Source organism: Silurus aristotelis (assembly GCF_946808225.1).
Source record: "Silurus aristotelis genome assembly, chromosome: 22".
Taxonomy (NCBI): domain Eukaryota; kingdom Metazoa; phylum Chordata; class Actinopteri; order Siluriformes; family Siluridae; genus Silurus; species Silurus aristotelis.
This window is the reverse complement of record NC_139595.1, coordinates 9,831,062-9,844,075: the sequence shown is the minus strand read 5'-3', so window position 1 is coordinate 9,844,075 and position 13,014 is coordinate 9,831,062. Positions and strand designations below refer to the sequence as shown.

The window sequence follows — 13,014 nt, the reverse complement described above, 5'->3', positions numbered from 1 at the left end:
TTCAAAAGTAGCATCTACATTTTCATAGAATGCCAAATCAAACAACAAAACCAAGCAAAAGAAAATGAAATTGAAAGGTGACAAAGTAGTCAAACAAGAGAAGCAACAATGGCAGCAATTAGACACTTTCAATCTTTAGAAGATAATGCCACCCAACAACTATTAGCAACAGGTATAATAAAAACAAGCAAGTGGTAACTTAAAAAATGAAAATGGCTTTTTTGAACTATTCCATTATGTTATCATTTATTTTAAAGACCACAGACTCTAATTCTGAGTAAACCGATTACACGGGTGAGTAATCGGTAGTCACATGAATGTTCAGTATTGTTTACAGTCAAATGGCACCGCATAGTATACTGCATAATTCTTCAAAGCAGGATATGTTATTAAAGTCTAAACATAAAATAGTCTTTTGAAAACCTATACACAATGTTGACAAAAATGATCGTTTTAAGAATCACATAACAGGTGTGATGGCCCTAGGCCTATTTAGCCCAAAGAAATCCAGCAGTGCCCCACGCAGGTCCCTGTATCTGAGCCCATACAGATAAGGTGCCAGGGCTTTGGGCAAAACCAGCAGGATATTACACAGTATCAGCGAAACCCAGAGGCCTACACTGGGATGTAGCTCACTGCTGTAGCTGTACAGCAGCAACTTGATGACTAGTAGCAGCATGGGGCACACAGACAGGAACAAGTTGAGATAGTGAACAAAAAATGTCCCTTTAGCCCGGGATGAGCGTTCTCCTCTCCACACACCGGACTTGCTGGTATGATAGTACAGAAGCACATAACCAAAGACCACCAGCAGCAGAGTAATTAGGACAGCCGTGACAGTTAGCAACATGCACACCTGGAGCGGTTTCGAGTGGCTAACAGTCAGCACGAGCACCAGAGGCAGAGAGCAAATGTGTTGGGTACAAGGGCTCATAGTATGGTACCACAGGAAGAGACCCACAGATGCGGCAGGGAAGAAGACAGAAATAACCCAGATAGTGAGGACGGCTGCATAGGTTCTAGAGATGGGCCACAGCGTAGCATATCGTAATGGGGCTAATATAGCCAAGGAAGTGTCCAGCACTATGGCAGTGGCGCTGAAGATCCCACCGCTGTAGAAGATTCCCATCAGGAAGAGCATGGCAGCACAGGCCAAGTCTGACATCAGCACAGTAGCTGCATTCAAGCAGGTGGTAAGCATGTAGAAAGCCACAAAGAGTAGGTCGCTAAGCAAAGCATTGGCCAGTAGAAGGTAGCGGGTCTGCTGACGCAAGTGAGCTCGGGACAGGATCCGGGCCAAGATGATTGGTGTGGTTAAAAATACAGCCAGAAATCCTAGGATGGGGCAAATCTGGAGTACCCTAACATGCCGTGGAGGGAGAAAAACCTGCCACTCTTGCACAAACAACTCCATTGCGGTACGGGAGGTATTAGTCAGAGCAAATTGTCTTCCGAGACGCTCAGCCTGCCCCGAACTGTTGTACCAGTCACCAAATGTACACAAAAGAGACATTATGAAATCCTCTGCAGCCGTGAAGAGCCTTTCCGTTCGCCCCTGCAGAAGCGCGTCCATTACTGCCGAAATCTGCGTAAGCAAGCGTTCAGCACTGGCAGTTCACACTTCTCCTCACTGCAGAATGACAGGCAAGCGTGTGAGCCAAGTGATATTGAACGGTTTTGGTCATGTTTCCATGGAAGTGGAGATGAGGGTAAACATCACAGTGCAGGTAATGGAGCAGAGTGAGCTCTCTCACTACACAGTGTATATAAACAGATAGCTTAGCCATAACTAGGCCTGTTGTATAACTTAATCTACTTCTGTACATAAACTAAAACATGTTGACAAATCTTTATTAAAATAAGTAATCAAGTACAAGTAGGAAATGTTTTTTGGATATCAGCAACAATGACAGCAAAGAGATATAACACCCATAACAGCACAACACCAAAATGTGATCAGTTCCTGTAAACAAATCGGTTATTCTTATACTCTTATTTCCTGAATGAAGTTTTTATTTGCTAAATATTAGAGATTGTTACAAAGTAGATTTAGAGAAATCCATATATTCAGTCCCCTCTGAAACTATTAGAACAGCAAAATCAATGTATTTGTTTTATTTGTTTATTTAGCTATATGATGAAGACATTTAATTTTAAGTTCAGAGGATGAATGTGATTTTAGTGATTAGTCAACATAAAGAACATAGATCTGTGAGTGTGGGAACAACAAGGGTTTCTAGAGGAAAGAATCTGTAAAAGGCTTTGCACACACAGATAGTGAGATAGTGCCATTGATTTAATTTGGCTGCTTCTAGAATTAGCTGACTAAACTTTAGTGATGACATAATACATGAGGGTAGCAGCAGAATGAGGACAGAAGTTCACAAAAACATTTTGTCTGCAAGTTTACTGAGAAATGCAATCAGCTTTATCTGAGGAACTTTATCAGGCCAAAATGGAATGATTCAAAAGACAGCCAACACAAAAAATAGATGAGGAATACTTTCGACTGCCCAAATCAATCATGAGACCTTGAACAAATTAACCAGCATTTTACCTCATAAACAAGAGTCTAACCGGAAAAATCTCTGTGCAAAACAACAATTAAAATAGGCTGCCCTAAAAACATCTGTAGCATCACAACAGAAGAACCCACACTTTGTTAAGGTCAGTGGGCCATTGGCTTGATTTTGCCTTGACTTCAAGACTTATATATAGATATACATATACCTATTCATATGCTCATGTAAAAATGTTGTCATCTGATACAAATGCTTGTCAGTTTTATGTTGTGTAGATCTAAATGTTGCAAAATAAAAGCTGAATCCTTAAATGGGAAATTCACCTTTTGAACTTAAACCCAAATGTCCCCAGTCTACAGTATTAAACAATTGAATTGACCTTGCTGCTCCAATAGTTCTCGGTGAGCCAGTGGCAATAGTGGCAAGGAAAAACTCCCCGAGACACCATGAGAACTGAAAAAAAAGGAAACTCATCCCTGATATCACCTGATAGTGGGTTTTATAAATCATTACTATTCTACTACTGTATATTTAAAAGTGAGTTGAAAGCAGTGCTCGAATTGAGGGGGGATCAGGGACCTCCCCATTAAGCCATTAGGGTAGGGACCCCCCCCACCTGACAAGTGAAAAATTGACTTTTGGGGGTCCCCAATATTATTTTATTAAAAAATATATGAATTACACAACAACTGGGGACCCCCATAAGACTTGACTCAAATCGAGCACTGGTTAAAAGGACCCTTGATATATTTCCTTTTTTTAAGAAGAGTCCAGGAATGAGCACAGGACACTCTTTTTATTTGAAACAACAGGTCTAAACAACAATAAGAATGGAGGGAGGTGCTACCATGATAAAGAAGGGAGCACTTTCCTCACAAATAGTAATTAAAGAAAGGTTTAAGGCAAATAGTCTGTAGTAATCATAAGTAATGCCAAATGGCTTTTACATTTATTTCAATCCGACTGCATTGTTTTGCATGTTTGGGTATTTGAGGTTACTGTGTAATTGTGTAATAGTTAAGGGCTTGTTGATGGTAAACTGTTGGCGCGCTGGCTGAGCAATTTTTTCTTCAGCATCTGCCGAACAGTCTCATAGACCTCCCGATAACGCAAACCATACAAGTAGGGGGCACAAGCACGTGGCACAACCATCAGCACCGCCAGATTCACTGTATTGATCCACACAGCCAGCTCCAAATGATAATTAACCAACGCATCAAACTTCGCAAGCTCCACTGTAAACACCAAACCAGGTGCAAAGTATATTAGTAACATCACAGCGTGTGCTAACAGAGTCAGCCGAGCTCGAGAGTAACGACTGCGCCATATTCCAGATCTCCTGGTGACCATGTAGAGACGGATGTAGCAGTAGAAGATCAGGATAGTGCATAAAATCACCCACACGCTGAAGTAAATATGCAAGCTAACCGCTATGTCGTTTTCCAGTGACTTAAGAGTGAGCAGCACCAGACACACCTTAAGGTTCGCTGGGTCGCCCTGTTTTCTGACCACCATCACCACCAGCAGTGACAGTGGATACATCAAAGCTATGGCCCACACCAACCCGACAATCTTCTTTACCCGTGACAGAGGCAAGATTTCATTGTAGCGCAATGGCCATCTCACGGCCATAAACGTATCGATGACCATCAGCGTGAGAGTCAACACCGAGGAGCAGTACGTAGTCACTGTGGCAACCATCAAGACCTCACAGAATATGTAGTGCATTTCCATGTCCAGCGCATTACAGGAAATGTTGGCGAGGTTGAAGCTAAGAAATAGGATGTCTGACAGTAGGGTATTAGCCAGGAGCAGGTAGCGTGTTTCCTGTCGGAGAGCTGGACTGTAGAAGATGCAGAAGAGGAGTACTGGATTTACCATCAGAGTGATTGTAGTTAGGAGAGCAGCAGGAATGATCAGAAAATTCATCCCTTCCTTCTGCATGGCCTGGAACCAATCAATAGAAGTAATAGAGAGTAAAGTGTAATTCATCTTTGGGTATTACTGTCGTCCTTTTAAAGATGAACAGGTTCAGGTTTTACCTACGAGTTCAAAGGAGAAAAAACAAGGAAAGTTAACTTAAACCTCATTCTTTTCCAGTGAATATTCTTACTTTAGATATTTCAATCAGTAGAGTTGTGGCTAACAGGACAAAGTCAGGGACTGAAAGAAAAGCTACTAAACTATTTCAAATATACTTTGGGTGTAAATTTTATTTAGTCTCTCATTGGCACATTGCTGAATACAAATATTTTTGACTACATACTTATAGTTCTTGTTCATTAGCCTCTTAAAATCTCATAATTTGAAGCACAAGAAGTGAATTGACTACAAAAATAAAGAATTTTTTTGTTAGCTCCTAAAAAAGACAGAGCTAAACCTTCTTTTTCTCATTTTCAAAAGTGTCAATGTCATATATAAAAAAGATCTAGTGTAAAAGTGGGGGAGATAAAAAAAAAAAAAAAAAGAAAAGCTTCTGAAGTAAATAGCAGTCTAAGTTAAAGCCAGGAGACTGTCGCTTTTCTATTAAAAAAAAAAAACAACAACAACGGTAATGAAAGAAAGTGAGGAAATAGGGCAGCGGAGGTTCACATGGCACTTGGCAAATGGGCTCCTGATCAGAAGAGATCAAATTCCATCACCATTTAAACTGCTACTGTTGGACCACTGACCAAAACTTTTAACTCTTTACCTGCTCACCTGTAAGTGCTTTGCATAAAAGCTATTTGCCTATATCTGTCATTCAAGAAAGATATATATAAGAATACAGCACTGAATAGAGAAGAAAAATTTAAATCACATGGTTGTTCACATATTTACATAGCACAGGTTTATATTTACCTTTGATCCAGTATATTATAAAACTTGTAAAAGAACTGTGCTAGACACTTGCAAAATTATGGATAAATTGGAATGGATGATAGATTCCCATAAGCATTTTCAATGACCGATGCATTTTTGCTGGTGTTTTCTGGATTAAACATGAACAGTAATTAGTTAGTAATTAGTACTTTGTGCATTATTGTGCACTGCATGCTGTACACATCTCTTCAATGCCAAAGCATGGGTTCTTCATTGTCTGGCATAACACTGACTTCCCAAACTCACACTATAACTGATATAAGAGCACAATTTATACCTTACAACATATAAAAAAAGACATATTGCAGCTTTAAGTAACAATATATCAACTTTGAAATGTCCGCTGTCTGAGATCGTCCTTATCTTTCCAAGCCTCATCTTATCTCAAGTATATTGACCTTAATAATGGAGAATATGGTCAAGTGACTAACCATCTTTCCCCCTTCCACGAATATCCGCTTCTGATAAGACTTGGTTCAAATTACGGATGTAAAGGTGTAAATGTGTGTAAAGGTGGGCCTGATGTTTGTGTGTTTGCTTGGATCGTTATAACAAACTGCCTTCTTAATGTAGTCTGAAGTTTTTACATATTCTGGATTTAGGTTTCATCCTTGGAAACAGATTCAGAAACAAGTAGAAAGTAGTAAAGTGATGTTAGATTGAGGTCATTCTTTTTTTTTTTTTTTTTATAAAACAAGCATTTATGTATCAATTGAGACCTTAACGCAGGCTTATCTTGTTTACACAACTTAAGTTTTCCTTAAGAGTTTTCCTCTTTACCACCCAATATATTTAGTTTACTATTAAAGATTTATATTTAGCAGTTTGTTTATGACATTCCCTCTATTTAAATTTTTATATATTTGTGTGTTGTGTATTGTTCTCTTTTTTAGGCAAATGTGCCAAAGCCTCACATTAGCTATTCAGTGTACATGTGCTTTTGCATGCTATTTATTTACAAATACAACTGACAAATTAAGAACTGGTTACAATTTGGATGTAATTTCAGTTAGAGAACACATTTTATTGCCTCCCTCACTGTATCTGTATTACATCTGATTTAGAAGGACCATGAAGAGCTACTTTATGAATGAAGTTCGTGTTATTCTTTTGAACCAAGAAGTTTTTTCTAAACAAGATTGGAGTTTAGGACACCAAATGCTGTTGTGTACACAGTTAAAATCATGTCCCCTGAAAGCGCCATTAAGTCAAAGACTCATCTGTTCTATCGATTTAAATTACTTTCAGTCAGAACACACACACACACACACATACACACACACACACCAACCAATTTCACAGGAATAACGATCACTCGCTTACCTTTAGGTCACACATCCATGCTGTCCGTTCGTTCACATCAATGTGAGAATCGATACACACACACACACACACACACACACACACACGCGCGCAGGCGCGCGCTCGACCAGTGCGTCAGCGTTAAACCGGCGCGAGAACGCGCCCGCGACCTCAGAGCTCTAGAGGCGCTCCATGACTACACACAGCGTTCTCGGGCTGAATGCTCGCCACCCCAACACTACACTCCAAAACATCGCAGAAAACCAAACCAGGAATCGTTCAGCAGAAACCTGAGGAGAAATTTTCCCTGAGAAGAGAACAGTAGATGCTTGTCACATTATGTTGTGGCATCACTGGCTGCTTGTTTGAGCAAACAAGTTTTTATGATGCATCTTGTGCATCAAGTTCCTGCTTTTCCATACAAACATAATTTACAAGATCAATAAAATGCATGGACTCTATAAAACATTTATTTTCATATCGATAAGGCATACCACAAACAAAAAAGTTTAGTGACATTTGGGCAAATTAGTGTCCTTCTGGCATCTTGGACCTCTGATTCGTTTTCTTCTTGGAGCTAGATTCCAAAGAATGGGGTCTCTCCATAACCTCACTGTCATCATCATCATCATCATCATCATCATCATCATCATCATCACTACTACTATACTCTTCACATTGCTGCTCTTCTTCGTGCTCTCTTGACACAAGTTTCTTAAACACAGCGAACTCTTCCTGTGTGGCCTTGGCGATATCTGTGAGAAAAGTTTCCTCCGAGACACTGAGAAAGTCTTTGAGGCGTGGGTTGAGTATAAGTGTCTGGCCCTTCTTGTCAGGGGTTTGGTACAGTCCACGACGCTCCAGGAAGCTGTGACGACACCGCAGCTCCTCCAGGGAGAGTCTAAAGAGCTTCGCCTTCACCATCTCAGCCTGGTGACAGCCCATACGGAAGTATACGTACTGCAATAAGATAGGGAGAGAGAGAGAGAGAGAGAGAGAGAGAGAGAGAGAGAGAGAGAGAGAGAGAGAGAGAGAGAGAGAGTGAGGGAGAGAGAGAGAGAGAGAGTGAGGGAGAGAGAGAGAGAGAGAGAAAGAGTGAGAGAGAGAGAGAGTGAGGGAGAGAGAGAGAGAGAGAGGGAGAGAGTGAGGGAGAGAGAGAGAGAGTGAGAGAGAGTGAGGAAGAGAGAGAGAGAAAGAGAGAGTGAGGGAGAGAGAGAAAGAGAGAGAGAGAGAGAGAGAGAGAGAGAGAGAGAGAGAGAGAGAGAGAGAGAGAGAGAGAGAGAGAGAGAGAGAGAGAGTGGGTAAAAGAAAATTTGCATTGTGAAACTCAGGACAAAATCTAGATGAAGTGCAGTCTGCTCTACTCCACAACTGGCTGGGTTTTTTGGCTCCCTGAACCAGGAGAAAATCTACCTGATATACTGAAAGACTGAGCTGGACAGAAGAGGAAACATTTTTGATAATTGAATAATAATTGTTGTGGGGATTTTTTAGTTGTTATGTAGGAATTCTTCTCATTTTGTGGGGAAGTGGTAGATCGGTGGTTGGACTGTGGATCGGAAGAAGTTCAAATGGCAGCACCACCGAGCTCCCACTGCTGGATTCTTGAGCAAGGCCCTTTACCCGCAGCTGCTCAGGTGTATAATTTTTATAAATATTTATGTATATATATATATATATATATATATATATATATATATATATATATATATATATATATATATATATATATAATGTATAAAGATTCCTGGATAAGGGTGTCTGCAAAATACACTGTTTTAAAGAGAGAAAAAACATGTCGTGCCATGAAGGCTGAATGGAATAACATACTGCAGCTACCTGAAACATGTACTCCAGACGTGCAGGCTCTTCCTCCACTACATGTGGTGAGTCTCGAAGGATGTCTGCCATCTGCTGAGCAGTGAACTGGCATTTTTCTCGGAGGAGACGAGACACAGTGCTCATCCTCTTCACTGGAAACGATAGGATCCGAGGGTAGAGGCTTATCACCCTCTGCAAACTGCCTGACAAACAGAGCCCAGGGTTTACGAGGTGATTTCAGTCAGCAATGCTGCACTCCTGTTCATAAACCCTGAGCCAATTTCATTGAGAAGTCATTAAAATGTAAATTGTTGTTTGCATAATGACTGTTAGGTGAACGTTCTGAATACAGATGCTGCTGTCTATATAAGAAACAGAAAGGCGCTGTACACTTGTCACATGCACTTTAACAGCACAGCGATGTTAAGAGCTCAGGTCAGCCATGACACCTGGAGCACAGAGCCTTGAACCCTCAACCTCCTGATCAGTAACCCAGATCCTTAAACACTGCGCCACCACCTCTCCTCTATGGTGTCTGTCAAAGGAATCCATGGGTACATGAATACAAATAAGATGTCTGTGAATAAACACTATATGGACAAATGTATTGGCACACCTGCTCTTTCCTGCAACATTTGGTTCTTCTCTGAACTGTTAAGACAAAGCTAAAGGCACAAAATTTTATATCGCTTTTCCCCAAAACGTTCCTCATGAATGGTTTCTCTAATGAATTTATTTCTAATCCTGTCCATCCTCGTCACTCCCAACGGAAACCTCAACATCTTCAGCTCTGCTACCTCCAGCTCCACCTCCTGTCTTTTACTCAATGCCACTGTCTCTAATCCATACAACATCACAGGTCTCACCACAGTCCTATAAACTTTCACTTTCACTCTTGCAGATACCTTTCTCTTACATAGGATGCCCTATAATAAAATTTTGCATTCACTTGAACTTGGAAACCCAAACCTGTTCCAGCATGTCGATGCCCCTGTGCACAAAGTGAGCTCTCCTTGAAGATCTGGTTTACATGCTTCGGAGAGGAAGATCTTGAGTGATCTGCTATAGAACTCTGATCTCATCCCTACTGAACACCTTTGGGATGAATGTGAACGCTGACTGCACCCCAGGTCTCCTCACCTACATCAGTACCTGCATTTCATAACACCCTTGTGGCTGATGAACACAAATATCCATGAGCGCACTCCAAAATCTAGTGGAACATCTTCCCAGAAGAGTGGAGGAAAAAACAAGAGCGAATTGGGTCTAAATGTGGAATGCAATGCTCAAAACTCACATACCACACCAAGTGTCTGCAAACTTTTGGCAATAAAGTGTATTTTAAGCCAAATAAATAGCAGATTTTTATTTTTTTAACTCTAATAATAATGTTGGAATTAAAGATTTTTCTAACTCTCAATATTTGCAAATTGGCATGTAAAATGCATGTGATATTAAAAAGCTCCCTACAGACCTATAATATAATTTTTAACGTCACCTTAGAAAAGGCCTCTAAAGAAATACTCTGCTCTGCTTTTTATAAGGTGAGTATCAAAAGGTTTCCAGACTGACTGGTTCTATTCTGACCATGTGTGTTACCACGTCTGTGATTTCATTACAGACAGCAAATTAAATAAAAAAGATCAGACGTAAAACACGACATACGGCGGTTTTGAGTGGCACGCACGCTTCAAAACAGAAGAACGTCACTGGAGGACGAGAGATCAGGATGATCTTCAACGAGCGCAACCCCGAAAACCTCGAAACCGTTCGGCAACTTGTGCATAATTATCGTCTGAGAACAATCCATATGATCTCACTTCCGCACCCACTCTACTCGCCAGATTTGGCTCCTGCAAACCTCTTCCTGAAGATAAAGATGCGGCACACAGGTCCCCCTTTTTCATACCAATGCGGAGATCCTGCGCAAATTGCAGAAGGTGTTTGACGAGCTTCGAAAAGAGACCAGGACACATTCCAGAAGTGGCAGGAACGCTGGGAGCACTGTATTGCTGTGCAAGGGGACTAATTAAATGGTGGTAGTGTGTAAACAGAGATAAAAAAAGTACTTAAATAAAGTATGCAGTGTGAGGATGACATGGATGTCCCTGGCTCCCTCACACATTAACAGAATGCAGTTGCTCTGTGGATGTAAGGTTGTGCTAACTTTATCAGATCTCTCCTGCAGAGATTCCAGCTGAAGCATGCTTGATCCCCAAACCCTCACAAAAGGATGGCAAAAATAAATGTTAGCTTGTTGAGATTGAGATTGTAAAGTATTGCTGATGTTTTCATTGCATTTTTGCTCCTTTTAGCTGATGCTGAAAGCAGTTATGGTGAACTACTTTTTATTAATAATAATAATAATAATAATAATAATAATAATTGGAATAAGAAGAGTTAAAACAAATATAAATATATTTAAAAAGTCCTAAATATGAGACATAAAAAAATCAAACAGGAAGTAAAAGGAAAAGCTGTTCACCTTCAAGCAAGCCAAGCTTCCTCAGATTCAAAACCCGCTGCTGTAACTGAGCTTCTTTAAGAGAATAAAGTTCAGGACATTTCTCCAGGACCTTCAGCACGGTGCCTGGGTTTAAGCCGAGGCTGAACAGCACGGTTAAGACTGGCAGGTCATGCTTACAGCGATTTGTATTTGCTGCTTCATACACCATCACAGCCTGTTTCTCAGAGAAACCCATTTCAGCCAGAGAATGCAGGGTTATCTCTTTCCTGCCAGGCTGGATGGTCTGAGCAGGTGTGGACAGGGGTGGAACTGGCCGCGATGAACAGAGTGGTCGGAGAAGAAAAAATAATGGCACCCTGGGCAATTCTTTCCCAGGGACACGTTTTGGTAAGCAGGTTTTCCACGTCCATCGTAGAATCTGTCAAAATACAAGTCTGTTATTAGCTAGAGAGAGGGATGTATAATTGAAGTCGTTTATTCTAACTACATAATAAAAAGAATTAAATGATGACAGCATTTTAATGTAAAAATTTAGAACTGTGCTTCAGTTCTCATACTATCTCAGGGGTCACCAACCTTTTTAAAAACTTCTTGGGTAGCGATTAATGTGAAGGGCTACCAGTTTGATACACACTTCTGACAAATTTGCTCAATTTACCTTTAATTATATGTTATTATTAATAATTAATGATATTCATCTATGTGAAGACACTGATCACTTTATTTCTATAAATCTCTGCAAGTATTTACATTTCGACATGATCACTTCTACAACATTTTCACTAGACACTAACAATTTTTAACAAATCATGCATTACATTGCATCATGATTGTACAGATTATCAATTACGTAATATACAAAAATCTACTTGGAGACCAGCTAGCTCTAATCTAATCTAAAACATTGTTTAAAAGTTTTTTTTTTTTAATATTGTTATTTTCAAAATCACACCAATGCAAGTGTGATTTAAAAAAGAATAACAACAAAATTAATTTGATGCAGATCACTGGTAAGTGGCGCTATGGTGAGCTATTTTTAGAAAAGGCCATGTTGGTGACCCCTGTCCTAGACCATGTCTAGAAGTGTTTTAATTCTCCTCTACCACAACAAATTACCAACAACTACGCTTTATTAAAGATCTATCCACCATCTAGTTCGATAATATACACGCGCACACACATATATAAATAATGGAGAATTTTTGTACTTCAACAGCTTCTGCACACTATTTTTTCACCCCAGAGCCTTATTTTATGTGTGTGTGTATGTGTGCGCGTGTGCATATATATATATATATATATATATATATATATATATATAGAGAGAGAGAGAGAGAGAGAGAGAGAGAGAGAGAGTCAGTTTGCACAACGCTACTATTTGCTAGATGCTAATCTGCATTTCATTGCTGTATTATGCAATAAGATAGTTGTCTCAAAATATCGGTCTATTAATCCAACACTTTGTGAAATCAGATTTCACAACTCAACCCCATTATTTCTTTTAAAATGAACACAATTATCGCTTAAACGCTGCTTAAAATGTACAGCTTCATCTAGTAGTAGTTTAATAACTAATCGTAAACGACTTCTTACTACTCAAAGTGTAAAGGTAAAGAAAAAAAAGGCTTCTGGCACTTCGTATTTAAAGATGCTGGTATTTGGGATGCAGCCGCTGCCTGGAGCTGCGAACTAGTTACAGCTACATGTAAACCTCTCACTCCGCTTCCAGCGTTTCAGAAACCCGCTGTGCTTTACAGAGCAAACAACTCAAATCTCACTAAACCCAATCACAATGTAATTATTATATTCTCTCGGGTTTCTCACTCACCCCTAAAGCAGTGTGTGCTTGACTACTCATTGGTCCGGCGTCAAAATGTGTTCCCCTGAATACAACTTCGTTATAAACCTCGTTCCGGGGTAGGAAAGGGGAAAAAAAGAACAAAGACCAAGAATGCTTTGATTTCTTTTATTTAAATCCAGAAACACTTTCTTGAATAACAATCACTTTTAATGTCATACAAAAAATAAAAAATAAAAATA

General features: G+C 39.9%; 3 protein-coding genes across 3 annotated transcripts; all 3 read right to left on the bottom strand.

Annotated features, from left to right (window-relative positions):
• Positions 1 to 3,096, bottom strand: LOC310717136 (putative G-protein coupled receptor 148). The gene is made up of 2 exons (XM_083524820.1): positions 263 to 3,096; positions 1 to 198 (listed from the first exon to the last, which is right to left on the bottom strand). Exon 1 carries the CDS (start codon positions 1,571 to 1,573, stop codon positions 461 to 463), a length of 1,113 nt encoding a protein of 370 aa, XP_083380946.1. The 5' UTR covers positions 1,574 to 3,096; the 3' UTR covers positions 1 to 198; positions 263 to 460.
• A 203-nt stretch (positions 3,097 to 3,299) lies between these two features.
• Positions 3,300 to 6,816, bottom strand: LOC310717138 (putative G-protein coupled receptor 148). Its single transcript, XM_083524822.1, has 2 exons — positions 6,708 to 6,816; positions 3,300 to 4,564 (listed from the first exon to the last, which is right to left on the bottom strand). The coding sequence occupies exon 2, from the start codon at positions 4,512 to 4,514 to the stop codon at positions 3,540 to 3,542; it is 975 nt and encodes a 324-aa protein (XP_083380948.1). The 5' UTR covers positions 4,515 to 4,564; positions 6,708 to 6,816; the 3' UTR covers positions 3,300 to 3,539.
• A 322-nt stretch (positions 6,817 to 7,138) lies between these two features.
• mterf4 (mitochondrial transcription termination factor 4) lies at positions 7,139 to 12,881 on the bottom strand. The gene is made up of 4 exons (XM_083524821.1): positions 12,803 to 12,881; positions 10,993 to 11,392; positions 8,526 to 8,710; positions 7,139 to 7,646 (listed from the first exon to the last, which is right to left on the bottom strand). The coding sequence occupies exons 1-4, from the start codon at positions 12,830 to 12,832 to the stop codon at positions 7,215 to 7,217; spliced, it is 1,047 nt and encodes a 348-aa protein (XP_083380947.1). The 5' UTR covers positions 12,833 to 12,881; the 3' UTR covers positions 7,139 to 7,214.
• Positions 12,882 to 13,014: the final 133 nt, after the last annotated feature.